Here is a 21565-nt window from a genome sequence, read left to right on the forward strand (position 1 = left end):
CTGACATCAGAGTCTGCCAGTAAGATGACATCAGAGCTCTTCATGAAGGAGGGCGGGCTCTCCCTCACTTCTGGAGACACCGATCGATGGCACAGGCAGAAGCATCAGAAGCTTCTTCCCATGGATCCTTTGCAAATGGCCCACTCGGGCCCTCGGAAGAAGAGGTCCAGGCAGATGGGGGCCTCAGTGGTCTCTCCTCCGCATGACATCAAGTTTCGGGATTTGGTTCTCTATATTTTGGAGAAGAAAATGGGAACCACCCGCAGAGCCTTCCTCATGGAGCTGGCGCGAAGGAAAGGATTCAGGGTTGAAAATGAGCTCAGGTAGGACATCACTGATTTCATTTTGTGAATGGGCAGGGTTTTTGTGAATAGCTTCTTTGGAACCCAAAGAACCTGTGTCTTCTTCCACATATAGAAGAAGTACTACTTCTCCTGGGAAAACAGGTTTGAAATCAAAGAACACATTCAAGCCAACTAATTAAAGGAAATAAGATATATAACTGATACAATTATATTGAAACTAGTTGGCACCAAAAGATAAGGTGGTTTCTTATTTTTCTGTTCTTTTGTTTTTGCCTTTCACCATTATGAGATGAGGTATCCAGGGATGATAACAGAAATATAATTGGAAAATTTAATGCAGAAACCACTCAGTTTTGTTCCTGACCAAACTGAACAAAACGCTATTGAGTTCGATCAAAAAATTCAGCTACTCAGGGCACCTGGGTGGCTCAGTAGGTTGAGCGTCTGACTCTTGGTTTCGGCTCAGGTTGTGATCTCATGGTTCGTGGGTTCAAGCTCCACATGGGGCTCCGCACTGACAGTGAAGAACCTGATTAGGATTCTCTTCTCTCTCTCTCTCTCCCTCTCTCTCTCTGCCCCTCCTCTGCTTGTGCTCTCTCTCTCTCTCTCTCAAAATAAACAAACTTAAAAATTTTTTTAGCTACTCTGAGGCAGAAATAATGGTTTGGTTCTTTGACAATTAAGCTAAATATCTGGCTGTGGTGAGGTGACCAGTGTCTGTGATGGGCTAGGATGAGTGACTGCAGCTGGCTCTCCATAGGCACCCAAATGTGATCTTGATCATGCTTTTCTGAAGAGCAGTCCCAGCGGGGTTCACGGAGCTAGGGGTTCTGGTTAAAGGTTCAAGGACAGCTCTGTCCAGGGCTGCTAGACATGGGGCCAAGTGATGAGATCAGAGCTCAGACAAAAGGGCAACTCTTTGGGTCATCTACACTTGTTTGCTCACAATCCCATTCATTGAAGCAATTAGCCTTGTGGTTCATCTAACCGGTCTCCACTGGATGGAAGAGAAGACAAAACAAAATCCAGAAACAAATGGTATTAAAACCTTGAAATAAGTAGCTCCAAACAGAACGGCCACGGGGCTTGCAGTGGGTAAAGAATGACCAGCACAGTTGGCTGGCCTTGTTTGTCCAAGGAATAGATTGACCACAACTTTCCTGGGAAAAACTCTAAGAATTCTAAGTGAAAATGAATGTTTTACTTTAAAAATAGTCTTTGATATTTAAAAATAAAACTGACAAGCATTTCCTGCTGAAGAAATGCCAGGTTCATATTGCTAGAGAAACATAAGACAAAAGTCAGTAATAAGATACGGTAATTTCCAAAATACTCATAATTCATATGAAGAGTCAATGTCACAGAAACATTTTAGTTTAGTTTATTTTTTACTAAAATGCCCTATTCAGAAGTTCCTGTGTCTCCCATGATCTCTCTCCCATCTGATTTCTCTTTACATGAACTCCTTTCCCCCTCTCTGCCTCTTTTTTTTCTTTTTAGCCCCCTATCTCGTTTGGGATGTTAAGCTCCAAATCTCAACATTCCTTCCATGAAATTGTAGATTTCATCTAACTGTTAAGTCTACCCAATCTTACGGACTTACATAAAATGTTGGAATTGGGGGAAGAAAAGATGACATAGTTAAAGAGGGCAAACCCCGGAAATTAAAAAAAAAAAAAAAGGAAATTGGAAAGCAGAAATGAAAAGCCTTTGCAAATATGGAACTGCTTTTTGTGGTAAAGAAATTTGACAAGGGCCAGGCAGGAAGGCGACAGCCAGATGGTCAAGGTACCACTTACATGGAAAGCTCTCTCGGTGGAAATGGCCATACTTCCAGCAAGGGCTGACTAGCCATGGACACAGCTACGAATACAGACATGGTGGCTCGGGCAGGTAGTTGGGAAGACACAGGAGGCAGGTTTCTTCTTTTGGAAACAGAGCCAGAGAGGCAGTTCTGTGGCCCCAGATGCTTGCTGCCAAGGACCAAGCCCGGCTGCTCAGGCAACAGAGGAAACTGTGCAGGGTGAGCTAACTGCTGCCAGGCATGTGATGGCGAAGCTACCAGGCTGACAGCCCAGAAGACACGTTAAATGCAAACGTGTTCTATGGACAAAAATAAACCACAGGAAGTAGAGGTCCTAGCTCTCAAACGGAATTTCTGTACAGAGATACATAGACTGTAATTGGGAGAGACAGTAGAAATTATGGCCGGAGAACATCTCTAGATAAGAAATCTAGAGAGCTCCAGTTCTGGCTCTGACCCTTTCCAGCCACGTGGTGGGGAGCAAGACCCCCTCTCTCCTCTCTGCCCTTGGTTTCCTGAAAAATAGTCTGTTCTATCTGAGGTAAGCACCAAAAGTGATGATGGATGTCAATGTGCTTTGGTGAAACAAAACAGTTATGCAGATGTGAAGTGTGATTGTTTTCTTGTTAATTGGCTGGATCCATTGACAGTAAAACCCTAAGGAGAGGAATTGAACTAGGTCAAATGATATAAACAAAGAGAACAAAGACAGGAAGGAAAACCATCAAAATGTTGTGATTATTTTGTGAGGAAGGGTATAGTAGGAAGGAATTATGGTTGCTTTTATTTTCTGTGTTTTCCAAATTTTTTATGGTAAGCATATATTTTAAAAATAAAGTTAGTTTCTATATGAAAGGATACTTCTCATTAGTGAAGCCTATCCTTTCTCTTTCTAGTACATAAGATTCAAAGAAAGAGAAGATATGTGTGTGTGTGTGTGTGTGTGTGTGTGTATTATATATATTATATATATATAGGGAGCAATCTCCATAGTTTCTAGCACATTCTTTGGCTGCCAGGAGGATTACATTCGAGGAAACATCTGATTCCTACTTTACCTGGACCTGAACACATAGCTTAGAAATGGTGTGCCTCAATCCATTGGACTATCTGGAGCTATTTCATTCCCGAGCATACGTGCACTGTATCCTTATATTTGGAATGAGTTCCACTAATATTATATCTTATATTAATGTTAAATTTCAGAAAACATGCTATTCAACAACCATACGAAGCTGGGTCTTAAAATAGAAATCAGGGGAGATGTCAAGTCATTTGACACATTTTGCACATTCATGAAAAAGATACTGAGTTTTATTCCATAGTCAATATCCTAAGTTTTAGAGCAACTTCATAATCCTTACATTATTTAGGATGAGCCAGAGAAGGATGAGAATCCAGTGCTTGCCATGTTCTTATTTCACTCCCTGGTTCTAATACTTTGAGCTGTTTTAAATTTTTTTTTTTTTCAACGTTTACCTATTCCTGGGACAGAGAGAGACAGAGCATGAACGGGGGAGGGGCAGAGAGAGAGGGAGACACAGAATCGGAAACAGGCTCCAGGCTCTGAGCCATCAGCCCAGAGCCCGACGCGGGGCTCGAACTCACGGACCGCGAGATCGTGACCTGGCTGAAGTCGGACGCTTAACCGACTGCGCCACCCAGGCGCCCCACTTTGAGCTGTTTTAAAACTCTGTCTTCGACCCTCCTCCACGAACTCATTAGTTAAGCTTACTATGTCTTGACCTAAATCACTGATGTTGAAGAAGAAAGGGCTGTGGCTAAGGAGGGTCGCTTTCCGGGATGACACCACCCAGTAGTTTAACACTTGCTCAGTTCCGCTGTTGGAGCAGTAGAAACCCACCGGATGGCACTTTTGTCCTGCTTAAACATCTTAATTTGTCCACAAGGGTATCTTTGGGAAGTATTGTCCGTTGAAAGTAAGATATACCCCAACCTTGAATCCCTCCTCCCTACACCTCTCTGCATCCAAGACTGAAGACCCCTGGAAACCCTCCTAGAGGACAGAACTTCCTCCCCAGAACATGGGTGGGATCAATGGTGAAGGGTTGGTCCCAGCTCTGCCACTTGGCTTTACATCTTATCCAATTACTCCTCCCTGGCTCCATAAGGGCAAGGGCATCTTCGGGGCCATCCTGTAGCTCATTCTCAGAACTTTGACAGTTTTCTTATACACAGTAGTTTCAAGAAATATTTGCTCAGGGGCACCTGGGTGGGTCAGTGGGTTAAGCATCTGTCTTTGGCTCAGGTCACGATCTCATGGCTTGTGAGTTCGAGCCCCGCATCAGGTTCTGTGCTGACAGCTCGGAGCCTGGAGCCCATTTCGGATTCTGCGTCTTCCTCTCCCTCTGCCCCTCCCCTGCTCGTGCCCTGTCTCTCTCTCAAAGATAAATAACAAAAACATTAAAAAAGAATATTTACTCAAAGAATAATTTGACGAATATAAAACCAGACAAAGGAACTTGTGATTACCAAGATTAATTGTTGTAATTAAATTATTTTTCAATGAGGCACCAGTATTACTTTTGTAATCAGCAAAATAATAAAAACTTTATACATTCAAGGACATGCATTGTAAGCTCCAGCCCTTCTCTGGTCCAGATTACCTCATGTTTCAAAATCTGTGGATTTTAAATTCATGTTCATAATTTCATTTAAGGTGGGACCAAAAAAAAAAAAAAACCCAAAAACAAAAAACCAAAACAAGGCAAGACCCCTTCAGTGTTAAGTATATCAGGGCTGGAAATAGAAACGTATCTACTGGTGATAGTATGAGTGTGGAACAAAACCAAATAAAACTGCTTCGATTTTTCTGTTTCAGGGATTCTGAAACAGATCAGTTGCTAAGGGAAATTGGCAGGAGGATTTTTAAATGGTATTTAGCTCAGTTTAACTGTAAATTACTATTTAAAGTCATTATGTATAAGATAAGTCCTACATCAGATGGGAAGAATTGGGAATGACCGCTCTGGGGAAAGAAAACAATTTTAAAGACAAAGATAAAAGCAGGTGACCATCCGTGAAGACTGTGGAAGTCAGAGTGGGGGTCAGTCTGTCTCCAGGCAAAGAAGGAGGGCCACCTCTTTCTTCATGAAGCATTTTTCTAATTATACTCAGAGGCAAGACCAACTAGGAAAAGAAAGACGGGAGCAGTGAGGAGGTAGATACCAGAAAAAAAAATCAGAACCAAAATTTGCGAGTGAATGTCATAACTCAGGGCTTTCTGAACATCTGAGGGTCACACTCATGATTCTTATAATCATGTATGTTTTACCACATACGTTACTATATACTTAATGTGTTTCTTCTAATTGTCCCTAAGATGAATTGTTAAAAATAATTTAGCCTTGGGGTGCCTGGGTGGCTCAGTCGGTTAAGTGTCCGACTTTGGCTCGGGTCATGATCTCACGGTTTGTGGGTTCGAGCCCCGCATCGGGCTCCATGCTGACAGCTCAGAGCCTGGAGCCGGCTTCCAATTCTGTGTCTCCCTTGCTCTCTGCCCCTCCCCCACTCACGCTCTGCCTCTCTCAAAAAAAAAAAAATAAACATTAAAAAAATTTTTTTAAATAGTAATAATTTAGCCTTGTCCTAAGGAATAATATAAAAACCATGAAACTCATAAAAAACATGAGTCTGATATGCATAAATTTAAACATGTAGATATAAACACATATGCCTTTTCAGTGTTCAGTCGTGTACCCGCTAAAATTCTCTCACGTACCTTCAGAGCAACGAGTAACACGCTGGGAAACCCTGGTACCATGGAGCCCAGAGTCCAGTGTGCGGCAAAGAGAGATTTTCTCTCCAGCACCATCTCTCAAAATGCGGTTCTCAGGCTGTGAGGTCATCTTAGAATGTGGTGGCCCCCAAGGAGAGGCAGGGACAATTTTCCCTTTGCTTGCATCTGAGAGGGCTTGTGACTGCTTCACCATAGTGTCACCGCGTGACTTTTGATGCTGGGTCATAAAGGGCCCTGGGGCTTCTGCCGCTCCCTGTATCTGCTAAACAACCTCATGTAAGGAGTTTGAGTCCCTGCCGAGAGGGGCCACGCGACGGTGCTCAGGCTGATAGATGCGGCCCAGCCCACCTCCCCGCCATCCTCACCAACGTGCCAGATGCACCGAGCCACAAGGAGCACCACGCCTCCACCGGCACCATACCCAACAGCTGCCTGAATTCTGAATCCTTGGCCCCAAATTGTGAGTTATGGTCAAATCGTTGCTTTTCTTAAAGCCTCAAACTTTGGCATAGTTGGTTATGCACCAATGACTAACTGGAGCTGACTAGGCCATAATTACCAAGAGAGCACGTTCCCGGGCCCTGGGTAAGATTTACTGAATGTGAGTCTCTGCTCATAAGGCCCAAGCATCTGAATTTTAACCCCGCTTCTTGGATGTCTCTGGTGGACACGAGTTCAGTTCCTTTAGAGCTATGGATAATTAATTCATGAATTCATTCCACCAATGGTCTATCTATTGACTGTTCCCTGTGGCAAGCTGAGGGACAAATCCTAGTTCAGAATTGTTATAATTGGTTCAAGCCCTCCCAAACCTAGTCCAAGGTATTAGTGATTGGCCCTGGCTAAGGAACTAGGTGTACTTAAAGAACTGAATTCATGGACATTTCAGGAACAGCCATCTCAGCAGAACCTTGGAGTCTTTGGAAGGGGCTGGGGGTCACTGCCCGAGGCTTCCGTCACTTTTATTTGTTTATTTTAAATTTATTTATTTTGACGGAGAGAGCACGGGCAGGGGAGGGGCAGAGAGGGAGAGAGAGGATCCCAAGCAGCCTCTGCATTGCCAGCTCAGAGTCTGACGTGGGGCTAGAACTCGCGAACCACAAGATCATGACCTGAGCCGAAACCAAGAGTTAGTCGCTTAACCGACTGAGCCACCCACGTGCCCCCTCCTGTCACCTTTTAGTATATGAAGAAAGCCCAGGACTCTGGGACCCAGGCAGGTACCACCTCAGCCCCAGTGCCAGGTTTTGGCCTTGAAAATGACATTCATGTGTATTTTTTCCCCCTTCAGTAGAATGTGATGATAGAGGGTTCATGACAGAAAATGGGAAAATATACAAAAAAAAAAAAAAAACCTTGAACAGCACCTCACTCAGGGGTCTAACCACAGTCTAGTGGAACGTTAAGAGATTGCTTGAGTCATGCACAGCTGGGTTTGAATCCTGGTTTCACGGAACCTCCACAAGCCTTGGTTTTCTCATCTGAAGTTATATATCTCCCACCTTGTAAGACTCTTGTGAGGATTAAGTAAGAATATACACATGTGTGTGTGTGTGTGTGTGTGTGTGTGTGTGTGTGTGTTTACTTTTTCTAACGGTCTGGAGTATTTCTCTCCAGTCTTTTCTTGGGCGTATGCCTGTACATTATATTCTTTGTGGATCCTTATCCAGCACTCCTCCCTCCGCATCCCCGGGCATGCTGGCTGTCTCTGGTAGAGGCAGGGCCGTGTCCAGAGACATCCCCGGTGAAGAGACAGTGGTGGTACAGCAGGGATGGTCAGGGTGGATGGTGAGGGGCCCAAACTTGGAAGGTGAGCCCCGGGGCTCCACCTCAGCATATCTGCCTCTCTGCGAGGTTTAGGAAAACTCAGAGCTCAGAGAGCCTGCCAGCCTCCCCGTGGCTTCTCCATGTTGTTGTGTAGCCATGGCAACTGTTCTTTCAGATTTTCTGGGACAGTTCTGCGTGTCTTGCAGTCTCACTGCGGTCCATATGCCGTTGGACGAAAGGCACCAAACACAAATTCTGTGCAGCAGCAGGGACAGTGTGGCCAATAGGAACTGGCCTACAGAAAGTGTTATTGCCTGTTTCTTTCCTTTGGAGGGAATCAGGGTTTTTTATTATGATGTCACCCTTCCAGATGTTATTCCTTCTGTGAAAAGGAGCAGGACTCTCTACAGCCATGGAAAAAGCACGAAGTCACAGAGGGATCGTTCAGTTTAGTCCTGCACACGGGCTTTGGATTAAAATAGAGCAAAACAAGGGTCTATCTAATCCTGCTCCACCAATCATCAGCTCGGTGAATTTTTCATGTCTCCAAGGTCTCTTCTCATCTTAGATGGGGGCGAAATTACCTACCTCACAGCATTGTTGACAATTAAATGAGGGAATGCATGAAATGTGCCTGCCACGGTGTCTGGCCAGTAATATTCCAATATTATTAATATTTCCAATATAGGCATACTCAGAGCAGAGAGAAAATTGCTCTACCAGCAAATAGACAAAGAGCTGCCACAGCACAGCACTGAGAAATTGTCAGCAGAACACATGGGAGGCAGTGGCTCTCCCAGGAGCGCTGATGCCACAGGCTCAGAACTGACAGTGAACAAACACAGTCAGAGACGGTGAATGGTCTGCGAAGGGCGCGTGACAAGCCCAACACAGGAAGCACATTGTAGTCCAGAGCCAGGTGGCCACGAGGAGTCTATTGGCCGAACTCAAGCAACACAAGAAGACGGGGAATGTAGACCGGGCTAGAACAGACAGTATTCTCTGGACAGTGTTCCTTAAGTGATTTATGGTGAAGGACCAGTTTTCAAAAAATTTACCGCAGATCAATGTTTTTATCAACAAACAAAAAACAAACAAACAAACAAACAACGAACAATAAGCTACTGTGATGGTGTCGAACTACCATTAAAGTTTCTAAATGCTGACTTTCCATTTCTGTACTTACCTTGTGGGAACCAGTGACAAGCAGTCCCCAACTCTGAGTAGCTCTGTGTGAGTGGCTGAAGAGGTCCTATTTGATTGTGTGCGTGTGTGTGCTCTGTTGTTGTTGTTGTTGTTGTTGTTGTTTTGTTTGCCAATTGCTTAATGAGCAGGGGTTGGAAGTTTAAATCAGTCTTTTTCCATAGGATGTTTGACCTGTCATTTGCAAATATGCTTATGTTAACTCTGTAAGAAATGCATGTGGTTCTCATCCAATAGTGTGAGCTCACACATTACCACATGGCCCCAAGGAAAGCAATAGTGGGGGTGGGGATGATAGGAGAGTGGATGGTGAGGGGCTTGAATTTGGAAGTTGAGCCCCAGGGCTCCTCCTCAGCATACCCTTCTCCCCTTGAAGTTTAGACAGAGCCTTAATAATAATAACAAATATTATACTACAATTAATAATAATATAATAATGAAGTTTCCCTCCAAAGGGCAGAAATCTAGATGGAATAACACTTCCTTTGTAGATCTATTAATCCTTTTGTTGTCTTCTTAAAGTCTTCACATAAACGATCTTTCAAGAAGCTTGTTATAAAGAATTTTTGGAATGCTGTGGACCTAGAATAGGGATGCAGAGAACTGCCTTCTCCCAGCTCTTGTCAGATGTGGTTTCACCACAATGTACTTCTGCTTGGCCCGCTGCACATCCTGCCATCCGGATGGTCTCAGCTCTGGCCTCCAGCCCCCAACCCTCTCCCCACGTCAGACTTAGATCCCAACTGTCAACCGGACATTTCCACTTGGACCTCTTGCCATCCTTCAAATGCAGCACGCCTGAAATAAATTTCATTTCCGCTGTCCCCCAAAGAGGCGCAACTTCTGAAATCCCTATTTCTACCCAAAGCGCTCTTACTTCACTGTATAAATACGGGAGAATAATAGTTGACTCTGTTCTCCACTTCAGCTCTTGCAGGTGAACTAAAGCCAGAGGTCCCTCTTATGTCTCTTTTGCCTTCCTTCCTGGTGCTACAGGAGCCAAACTGGGTGAGAATTATCCAGCTCCCAACCCTCCCACCCATCACCCTCCCCTCCAAACCATTGTGTGGACCAGATTAGTTTTTTTTTTAAAGGGGGACAATTTATTATTTTTTTAATTTTTTTGTAATCTATGAAATTTATTGTCAAATTGGTTTCCATACAACACCCAGTGCTCATCCCAACAGGTGCCCTCCTCAATACCCATCACCTACCCTACCCTCCCTCCCACCCCCCATCCAGATTAGTTTTTTTATTTATTATTATTTTTTTAACTTTCTATAATAATCTGTATTTTTTTCAATATATGAAGTTTATTGTCAAATTGGTTTCCAAGATTAGTTTTTTTTTAAATAACATAGTGATGCTATCACTGTGTCCTGCTCACGAAAGCTTTCACTGGTTCCACAACCCCAGAAAATAAGATCCAACCTCCCAAATGAGGCTTCTAAGACCTTCTGTAACCTGGTTGCCCCAACCGACCCAGCCACATCGACAACTACTTCCCAACATAAACTCTTCACTCTGATCCAGGCCATTCCCCTACTTTTCTTCTGGCCTCTGAACCTTTTCTTCCAGGAGGGCCCTAAGTTCTGCCATCTAGGTTCCTATCCCTCCCCATCCATCAGTGGACACAAACCCCTCCTTCCACAAAGCCAGCCAGCCTCTCCCAGCTCACACCGGCTCACACCGGCTCTTTTCCTTCTCTGCACACCACTTGCAAATCTTGTCCATGCTTTATGCCTTGTCATAACATATCGTTAGCCATCTGTCTCACATAAGATACTAATGTCCACAAACTTCCCTTTCTTTCTTTGGAAACTCCAACTTCTTACCACTGTCACCACTGCCACCACAAGGAACCTGGGCTGTGAATACAACAGTCAACAAAAAAATACCCAGTGCATCTAAGAGTCCATCAAAAAAGGAGAAGGAGCAAGAGGAAGTCAAGGAAGAGAAGTAGGAAAGAGAAAAGAATTCTCTTTTTCTCTTGGATGCCCAAATATGCATCTTGCTATCTCCCAGATTCATAGATTATTTGAACTGAAAGAGCCTGAAAACACATTGGTTCCAAGGATATCATGCTGACCGTGAAGACTTATTAAAAACTAGAAATAACCTACTTGACCCAAAAAAAGACAATCAGAAAGGATGAAGGCCATTTACTAGCTGTGTGGCCTTCAGCATGTCACTTAAACTCTGTTCTTCAGTTTCCTTGTTTTTGAAGTATGAATAACATAACACGTGCCTGAGGAACTTTGTGAGTATCAAATGAGATGATGGGCGTAAGGTACTTGGATGGAGCCGAAGCATGGTTAAGTGCTCAGTGATTATTAGGCGAAAGCTTCCTGCCTACCCTCCGTCACAAGATTGTGCTTTGAATAAACATGTAATACTTCCCCAAAGCTGGTCACCATCTATTAAGGGGCTGTGAGATCAATTTAATGAGATGTTAGAAGCATATCTACATGTATCTATATTTTTATTTTAGGTCATAATATAAAACGTATTTCTAACTGTGGGTCATAGACAGTTTGAACGACACTGGACTGAAGTCCTCTACAAATAAATACGAAATGGCATACCGAAGCCTCATGTGGAATGCTTGGTGCTACTTTAAGAAAAATTTCATCTTCTGTCATCTCTGGACTTTGGTTTTCCATTGACACCACAATTCTGTTAATGTTTTCTTAATTTTTCTTGTGTCTGACATGTAACATCGACCACTGTGGCTACACTAATTAATGTAGAATTCCCTTCCCTGGAGGCCTAAATCGTCTGTGCCTATGGTCAGGTCTAGTATGCATCTTTCTTCGTCAGATGGGATGTTCTGAACACCTCAAGGTAAGAGGAGCCCTTCTCCTTTTGAAATCCCCCTCAGCTGATAGCTTTTTCTTGCATTCTGCAGTGATTCCGTCACGCACATTGTAGCAGAAAACAACTCTGGCTCAGATGTCCTAGAGTGGCTGCAGGTACAGAATGTAAAAGCCAGCTCACAGCTAGAGCTCCTGGACATCTCCTGGCTGATAGAATCCATGGGAGCAGGAAAACCAGTAGAGGTGACAGGAAAACACCAGCTTGTAAGTGTTACGGTTAATCCTCTTTGCCCTTTCCTTGACGATTAGGAACATGGGCTATAGAATCAACAGACCTGAGCTTAACCCCCAGGCGGTCTGCCTTCTCCCTGTGTGACCTTGGGAAAGTCACTCGGGTTTTCTGAGCTTCAGTTTCCTCCTCTATGATATAAGACAGCAAAAGAAACTACCTCACAAGATGGTTAGGGAATTAGAGTAACATACGTGTAAAGCGCTTACCACAGAGCCTGATCTATGACAGGCAGCTGATAAATGATAGCTGCTTTTTTTAAAAAAAATAAAATAAAATAATTTTTTTTTCAACGTTTATTTATTTTTGGGACAGAGAGAGACAGAGCATGAACGGGGGAGGGGCAGAGAGAGAGGGAGACACAGAATCAGAAACAGGCTCCAGGCTCTGAGCCATCAGCCCAGAGCCTGACGCGGGGCTCGAACTCATGGACCGCGAGATCGTGACCTGGCTGAAGTCGGACGCTTAACCGACTGCGCCACCCAGGCGCCCCAATGATAGCTGCTTTTATGAACAACACTATGCACAAATATTTCAGAATGTGGAAGCCTTGATGTTCTGGTAACCAGAAAAGTAGAGGCTTCCTATTTTTTTTTCTGTCATCATTCATAAAGAAAAACTGATGAAAATTAATCTCTTAATTCCAAGTCCTTCACCATTAATGCTAGAACCCGCGGGAAGAAGGTTCAGACCATGAGTACATGAGTTTGTGGAAAAGGAAAATGGTACTTAATTGATGGTTCTTTGCACGTTTGTTTTTCTCATTGCAAAAATAACACATGTTGGGGCGCCTGGGTTGGCTCGGTCGGTTAAACCTCCAGCTCTTGATTTCGGCTCAGGTCATGATCTCACAGTTCGTGGGATGGAGCCCCGTGTCGGGCTGTGCACTGACAGTATAGCACTTTCTTGGGATTCTCTCTCTCCCTCTCTCTGCCCCTCCCCAGCTCAAAACAAACACATAAACTTTAAAAAATACAATACATGTAAACTGTAGCAAATGCAAATATTAGAGATGCATGTAACATAAAATCTGACTCTCCTATAATTTTATCCTCTCCAGGGACAATTGCCATCAAACTACCTCCAATTTTTCTCCTTCATAATATCTATGATTATGACTATTGATTGCTATTAAAAACGGATGCTTCCGCATTTGTTTAGGTGAGAAGAGATTATTCAGCTAGCCCAAACCCAGAGCTCCAGAAGACTCCGCCACTTGTTGTAAAAAAGATCCCTCTGTATGCATGTCAGAGAAGAACCACTTTAAACAACTTTAACCACATATTCACGGTAAGGGGCTCTACAACAACCCCTAGAGCAAATGAAGGGCTTGCAGCGTCTTTCCATGGATCTGCAAATTCTTTTTTTTTTTTTATTTTTTTTTAACGTTTATTCATTTTAGAGACAGAGAGAGACAGAGCAGGAATGGGGGAAGGTCAGAGAGAGAGGGAGACACAGCATTTGAAACAGGCTCCAGGCTCTGAGCTGTCAGCACAGAGCCCGACGCGGGGCTCGAACTCACGGATCTCGAGATCGTGACCTGAGCCGAAGTCGGTCGCCCAACCGACTGAGCCACCCAGGCGCCCCCATGGATCTGCAAATTCAATTGTGTAATTTTCTGAATATCTAGGAAAATTACCCCCCACATTCACTCACTCCCCCCCACCCCCGGCCTGATCTCTGGTTCTTATTTCAGTCCAGAATGGATCTACTTCTGTTGTAGACATGGACAAATACAATCAGAAATACATTTATATTGTTTAGAGATGGTAAATTACTATTTGATGAGAATTGTCACTTTGGGGCACAACACTTGTCAAAGGCAAATATTTGGAAAAACCAAATACTGTAGTCCAAAACATAGTAAGAGCAAGTTACAAAGAAACAGCACTAATGCATAAACAGCCTTTGCTGGGTAACCAGGCAACTGAGAGACAGCAGGTCTGGATTCTCACCTCTCTGATCTTAACTAGCTCGGGCAAGTCAATTCCTCTCTCTGAGCCTCGGTTTCCTCGCCCATTCAACTAGAAATTAACCAGATTGTCTCCAAAGCCCCACCCAGGCCTGAAGTTTGGCAGTTGCATTTCAAATGACCCTCACAGGTCCACAGCTGCTCGTTCTCCAGCCTAGAGAAAGTAGTCAGGTTGTTAAAACATGTGGTAGGGTATCAACTACAAAACTTCTCATTTCGAGACTTCCAGCCCCACATCTGCCAGGAAGAACAGGAAACTGCAGTACTGGGCACGGAAGCATGATGCCACACAGCTGTAGCTACTTCCTCCTCTGCTAGAAATGCAAATGCGCCCTACCTGAAACAACCCGCCTTGGGTCCGTGTCCTGTGATCACGCCCCTCTGTTGCCATGTTAAGTGCTGACTGTGTTTTACATACAAGCCGAGAGATGAAGGTGCCCAGTGATCCAGGCAGAACCCTGGACACACGCTGGTGGGGAAGCCTGCAAGGAAAGAGGGCAGGGTCATGCTGAGCAGTGACGAGTGGGGGTGCAGTGAGCATGCGATCAGGTTTTGGTTGAATCGCTCCTGAATATCTAATGGCATCAAACTCAAAGTTTCCTTACGAAGCACTCTGTGACCCGTCTTTTCAGTTCAGCTCCTCTCATAGCAAGGGAGGGGTGCAAAGACATGGGAGACCCCATCCCACCCTTGGAGGAGACTGTCAGGAGGTATTTCAACACTCATGAAGAGCAACAGGTGTTTGCAAGTGACTACTAGCTCAGGGGCTCGGAACAGGCCGTGTTTGGCTCACCTGGTTTTGTTCTTCAGGATGCCTTCGAGGTGCTGGCTGAAAACTATGAGTTTAAAGAAAATGAAATCTCCTCTGCGACATTTATGAGAGCAGCTTCTGTGCTTAAATCTCTGCCATTCACAATCATCAGTATGAAGGACACAGAAGGAATTCCCTGCCTGGGGGACAAAGTGAAGTGTGTCATAGAGGTAAGGGTGAAATGTGATTTGTCCTGCTTCCTAATAGGAGGCAGGAGGGGGAAGGGAATGCAGGTAATATACAGATGTGAGATAGACAGCCAGACAGATAGATAGATGTTATATCATGTCTATGGAAGGGGCAGGGAGACGGGAGAGAGAGACTCTCAAGCAGGCTCCGCACTACCAGTGCAGAGCCCGACGCGGGGCTCCGTCCCACAAACCATGAGATCGTGATCTGAGCTGAAATCAAGAGTCGGATGCTTAACAGATGGAGCCACGCCAAGTGCCCCTAACAATTTTTTCAACTGTCCGCGCAGGAAATTATTGAAGATGGAGAAAGTTCTGAAGTCAAAGCTGTGTTAAATGATGAACGGTATCAGTCCTTCAAAGTAAGTAATTTTACAGGTGTTGGCTGAAAATGGTTTTTCAGTTAACCCCGTTACTTAATGTAGGTGGTTTGTCAGCTTGGGCTGCCATAACAAAATGCCACAGACTGGGTGAGTTAAACAACAAATATTTATTTTCTTACAGTTCCGGAGACTGGAAGTTCGAGATCAGGGTGCCAGCATGCTCGGGTTGTGGTTAGGGCTCTCTTCCTGGCACCTTTTCAATGTGCCTTCACATGACACACACAGAGAGAGAGCAAATCCCATGGTGCCTCTCCTTAGTAAGGCACAAACCCCATCATGAGGGCCCTACAGTCATGACCTCATCTAAACCTAATTCCCTCCAAAAGCCTCATCTCCAAACACCATCACAGTGGGGGTTAGGGCTTCAACATATGAGTGGAAGGGGGCACGATGAGTCCATAATAGTGGTCTAGGAAGCAGATGCCAAAATAAATATGGGTGCACAAGCGTATTGCCATGCTGTGGTGAGATCTTCTAGGATCTTCTAGGATCTGTCACTCATGGGCACAAATAGCATGGGGACACTGGGAGCATGGGACAAAACAAACCTGCTCTTAAGGAGCAAACCTGTGTTGGAAGCTCCCCACTGTGTCCTTCTCTACTTCGAAGCAGGGCTTGGTTCCCCCGCAGTGTTCCCCACCTTGGAGTTCAGGGTGGCAGAGATTTCTGCCCGTCCCTTTGGTTCCGGAGTGATGCAAAGGCCTAAAAGCTGGTTGTGGGCAGGAGCCCAGGCTTGGAGTGCAGACAACCTGGATTTGAGTTTGGGCTGTGCCGCTTACCAGCTGAGTGACGGCAGAGAATTCATACAACCTACATGAGCATCCCTCTTAAAACCGCAGAGCATGAGTGTGCGTAAGGGACCCCTGGCCAAGGGGAGTGCCTGGTAGGGAAAGCTGTGGTCACACGTGGACGGAACAGGCAAAGGGCGGTCAAATTACATGGAAGCCTATGCAGATGCCAGCCACTGTAACACCATAGGTCAGGAAGGGACCCCCCTGAAACAAAAAGCTCTGTAAAAAGTTACCATCACCCACCCACTTGTCATATGCAGGAGAAACTGGGTCAGAAGTATGCTTACACTGTTTTCCTAATCCCTTGACCTTGAAAAGTGTCACTTCATTGTCATAACGGTCATGTCAGAAACTAAAGGCATGCCTTTCCCTGTTTCAGCTCTTCACTTCTGTGTTTGGAGTGGGATTGAAGACATCTGAGAAATGGTTCAGGATGGGTTTCCGAACTCTGAGTAAAATAAAGTCAGACAAAACCCTGAAGTTCACACAAATGCAGAAAGCAGGTAAATTGTCTCTCCTACGGATCTCCTGATGTTGCCATGGGCTGGCCAGGTTGCGGTAGGGCTCTGAGTTAGCTGAACTTCAAGTCCAGTCTCAGTGAGCTGGGTAACTTGTTTGTCCTCTTTCTTGCACTATGGTTAAAAGCACAAGCTTTTGGAATCAGACAGACTTGGATCCAAATCCTGGCTCCAACATTCTGTGGCTGCAAGATCAAGCAAGCTTGTTCAAGTCTTTGAGCCTAAGTTACTTCATCTATAACAGGGAGGTAACACTGGTAGTTAACGAGGAATAAATCAAATAACGTAGGCAAAGTCCTTAGCACCTCGCGTGGCATAAGCAAAGACGCTTTGCATAGCGGCTGTTGTCATTCCTGCATCCAGATGTCAAACAGGGTTGTGCTGTTGATCTACTTCTTACTGAACTGGCTCTAGATGTTTGGGTCCTGACTGTCTCCTGTGGGTGAAAGGAGGAGTGGAGGAGTCATGCGCACGAAAGAGACATGAAGGTTGAGGAGTCAAAAATATTTCAACGAACTAGAGTCATTGCTGGAATAAATGTGGATCTGCGTTTAGAAACTGTCAGATACCAGGAAATAGAAGGGAAAGCATGAAAATCTAGACACAGGGCTGACCTACCCCCTCATGACCGACCAGCCGGAGAAGAGAACACTGTGTTGAGACAGGCAGCTGACAGCCCAGCAGGACCTCCCGCAGGTTGAAGGTGGTGGCTTGGACGCTTCCATTTACGGGGGGGCTCTGGTAAAATGAATTTGGCATTAATTGGCACTAATGAAGAAATGCCAATAAGGGGCCAAAAATTGTACACGTTTTGAACATTTATTTTTAACATGCAATCGAAATACAATATAATTGGGATTCGAAAGAGCAAGACGCACCCAGCAGTGTTGGCTGTAGCCAACTTGCTGTACATGCATCCCTGGTACTTACTTATCTTAGGACTGGAAGCTGGTACCTTTTTCTGATCACCTTCTTCCAATTCCCCTTCTGCCCGCACTGGCCTCTGATAACCACAGATCTGATTTCTCTTCTATGAGTTTTTGTCTTTAGATTTCACACATAAGTGACGTCATACAGTATTTGTCTTTCTTGGACTTATTTCACTTAACATAAAGCCCTCAAGGTCCATCCATGTTGTTGCAAATGGCAGGATATCCTCATTTTAGTGGCTGAATAATCCTCCTATTTCCATGGGCGCGTACACACACACACAAACACACACACACACACACACACACACACACACACACGCTACAATTTCTTTATCCACTGACGGACACTTAGGTTGTTTCCATGTCTTGGCTATTGTGAATAATGTTGCTATGAATATGGCGGTGTGTATATTCCTTTGACGGTGTTTTCATTTCCTTCAGATGTATTCCCAGAAGCAGGATTGCTGGATCACACAGTAGTTCTGTTTTTAATTTTTGGAAGAAGCTCCCTCCTTGGGTCTGTGGGAATAACCAAGTCATTATAGCAAGTCGGCCTGAGCCTCCATCGTAAATCTTTATGCATGATCTGTAAATAATTATAGGGCACAGTTTATTAAGAAGGCTGGTTCTTCAATAAGGAGCTATATTTGAACAGCTTGGTTTCTAGAGGGATATGAAATATAGTCTCTTTCTTAGTCAGGAAATTGTAAGACTCTTACAAATCAGAAAGCGAAGAGTCATCATTACCATGAAAAATTCACAACCAAGAGAGTAGAGATTTCCCATCTCTGTGGAAACAGTTTGTTGATGCCTGTGGTCATGTTTACTCTATTTGGGGTTGGAATCACCTCCCACAGAGGGCTGGTCATCTCACGTGTCACTCTCTCCATTGACCTGTCCAATGGCCCCTCAGGATTCCTCTATTATGAAGACCTCGTCAGCTGTGTGACCAGGGCAGAAGCAGAGGCAGTCGGTGTGCTGGTTAAAGAGGCCGTCTGGGCGTTTCTGCCTGATGCCTTCGTCACCATGACAGGAGGATTCCGGAGGTAGATAACGAGGGCTGCTTTTGCCTCCCCTGCTCTAACACCTTCAGTGGCTCCCCACCTTCAGAAGTTCAGTTCAGTTTTAAGCACGGCACAAAGGCCTTTGGTGATCTGGTGACAGCCTCTTTCGGTGGCCTCATCTTCTGTAGCTCGGGTTTCCACTTCAGCAACCCCAAATGGCTTGTCTTTCTTTGCACACATGGAGCTATTTCATGCTTCTGTGACTTGCCCGGTCAGACCCTTCCGTGTTTGCACTGGCTTTCCTCAAATTGTCACCTGGCTGACTTTTCCTCATCTTTTATGACTCAGTTCAGGTGCCATGCTCAGCCAGGCACCCCTCCTCAGTGCTACCTGTCAAGTAATTTGTTTGTAAGCATGCTTTCCTCACACAGTTTGTAGAAATTAGTCCTCCGTGAGAACCCGGTGCCTGACAAAATATAGGTGTTCAAGAAATACTGGCTGAGTCAATGAATGAATGAACTCTTCACAGAGATGTGTGCAGTTGTTGGATGTTGAGGCCTCCTTTTCAGAAAGAAATTCCTTCCTTCCCACCCCTTCCTCCAGCTCTCTCTGTGGCCCTCTTACCTGTTAGCTATTGGCCATCTTGGCAAGCCAAGTTTGAAGTGAGGGAGCAAGTGGGAGAGGAAGATCAAATCTAAGAAAATGCCTTCAGTCAATACCATGATTTGGAGAACCCTCTCTCGTATTGTGTGCATACAGTTCTCGGTTCTGGTCACCGGTTCTGATCTGCCTGTCTGTGTGCACATGTGGGGGTGGGTGTGCACATGTGAGTATGCAGAAGGGATCACTTCCTGTGTTATTTTTACCCACACATATATAATCATATACGTACTATGTGTGACTTTTTCTATGTCATAAATTTATCTTGCAAGGAGTAGAGTTGTACGATCAAGGATATTTTGTTTAAAAAAAAATATCACGAGCATTTTGTGTTGCAAATGTTGAGCATAGGGCATAGAAACAAAAGTGAGTTGTAAAAACTGAGAGCTAAAAATCTAATTGATTTCCATTCTATACTTTTTTTTTTTTTTTTTGGTCAGGGGTAAGAAGATTGGGCACGATGTTGATTTTTTAATTACCATCCCCGGATCAACAGACGAAGAAGAGGAACAACTTTTACCTAAAGTGATAAACTTATGGCAAAGGAAGGTAAGAAGAAGGATCACAGGTAGATGTTTGGACACTCAAGCATTACATTATACCATTGAATTTTGCACACTATTTATCTCGTCTTTGTGTCATGACCATATACTGGATTCTCAGCGATTTGCAACAGCTTACACAATGCCACATGACACACGATAAGACTTACTCGCCTGGGGTCCTAGAGTCTGTGTTGTGAATATCTATCTTATTTATACACCCCTGTCCTGTGTCCAGGGGCCGAGGGCCATAGGTCTCGGTGTCTGACAGGAGGAAGTGTTACCGCCCCTAAATGAATGGGGCCTGTGTGCCCTACAGACCTGGGAGGTGTGAGATGGGTGGTAGCAGGCTTAGGGGTGGGGCGGGACCACGGGGACTGGGATACTATCAGCCAGGAGATGTCGCTGCTGCCTTGAACTCTCTGCGGGTCAACAACCACCTTGACTTTGCGCTGAGATGGGAAGAAGGAAACCAGCGAGGACCAGCTGGGCTCAGAAGCCCCCACCCACTGCGGAGATCAGACTCGCCTTGGGCTACCTATTGCCCAGCAGAGGAAGCTGCCAGAGCCGCCTGGCAGGGCCCCGACCCACGACCCACTCCAGGGAGAGCTCCACTTCCCAAAGGGCCCAGAGGGAGCCACCCCAGGGACCTGTGGGCCTGGCCGGCGAGGATGCTGGGGCTAATGTTTTTTCTGGCACAGCTTCATCCTTCCTGAGTGATCTAGCCTCTGCTGCCCGTGGGCCAACCTTCATGATACGCCAGAGGGAGAGAAACCTCAGATAAAGTGAAAATGAGAGCGGGGAACACACGATCCTGGAGCCAGGGGCAACAGAAGTGCGGACCCAACATTGGAACCAGATCCACATTCACCTGTGAGGCCATCCCAAGCCCCCTCTGTCCTTCTCAGGAGGGTGGACCCCGGGACTGCCAGGGGCCCTGAGAGTGAACCTCATTGGCCAAGCCAAGGGAAGGCAGGACAGGGAAGAGTCAGCCCCACCTACACGGGCCCCTCGGCTCGGCTCAAGCAGGTAAGGTGGACGGTTCTCATGGATAGACAGCACCATTCATGGGCCTGCTAGCCAAGGCCTGGGTGGGCACAGCAAGACCTGGGGCCCTGTGAGGGTGGGCCTGTTTGACCTTGGTGTTTAGGCACCGCGCTCCCCAGGCTCCGAGACTGTTCCAGACTAAGATGGAGATGGTGGTGTGGGACATGGAGACAAGGACCCTTCTTTCCTTTCCTCTTTCCTCAGTTTGAGGAAACCAGACCTCTGGCCTCCAAGCAGAGAGATGGGCAGGCACAGGTGGAGGCGGACATTAAGCCCCGGGGGGTTTTATTTGGGACTTTAAAAGCACAACCCTGCAGCTTACTGGCTGCATGACCTGGGCCGCTTTGCTTAATCTTTCCTCGTCTATAAAACAGGGATAAGCAAGGCTGTCTCGCTTCATTAACGGAGAGGATTAACCGAGAGAATTAGATAAAGCACTTGATGCTGTGCCCGGTAATGGTAAACGCTTAATAACCAGTGGCCATCGGTGTGATGGCTCCTGCACAAGTACTCACTGAGCTCTGCCGGAGAGCCGGGCCCCGTGCCAGGTGAGGGCACCCAGGAGCCAGCAGGTGCACCTGCTCCTCTTGCGGACAAACAGGACCTCAGGGAGGAGACACCGAGTGGCAGTTGGGTGTCCCAGCTCTGCCTGAACCCCTGCAGCCCCGGACTTGCCCCCACCACCTTGGCTGTGAAGTCCTCGTGGGTAACTTCCGTTTCTACCTCCCTCCTCAACCCTGACATTCTTACCAGAGCTCGCATTTTCCAGATTA

General features: G+C 45.6%; 1 protein-coding gene across 4 annotated transcripts in view; it reads left to right on the plus strand.

Moving 5' to 3' along the window:
• Positions 1-21565, plus strand: part of DNTT (DNA nucleotidylexotransferase) — a 31429-nt gene continuing 9864 nt past the window's right edge. For all 4 annotated transcript variants that reach the window (XM_040486016.1, XM_040486017.1, XM_040486014.1 and 1 more), the window contains exons 1-8: positions 1-323; positions 11748-11919; positions 13106-13234; positions 14727-14897; positions 15206-15277; positions 16469-16592; positions 18453-18585; positions 19644-19752. In XM_040486016.1, coding sequence (XP_040341950.1) covers positions 25-323; positions 11748-11919; positions 13106-13234; positions 14727-14897; positions 15206-15277; positions 16469-16592; positions 18453-18585; positions 19644-19752 — 1209 coding nt within the window. In that variant the 5' untranslated portion in view covers positions 1-24. The remainder of the gene's footprint in view (positions 324-11747; positions 11920-13105; positions 13235-14726; positions 14898-15205; positions 15278-16468; positions 16593-18452; positions 18586-19643; positions 19753-21565) is intronic.

The sequence above is a fragment of the Herpailurus yagouaroundi genome, unplaced genomic scaffold (assembly GCF_014898765.1).
Source record: "Herpailurus yagouaroundi ecotype Mexico unplaced genomic scaffold, PumYag 163, whole genome shotgun sequence".
NCBI classification, from domain to species: Eukaryota; Metazoa; Chordata; class Mammalia; order Carnivora; family Felidae; genus Herpailurus; species Herpailurus yagouaroundi.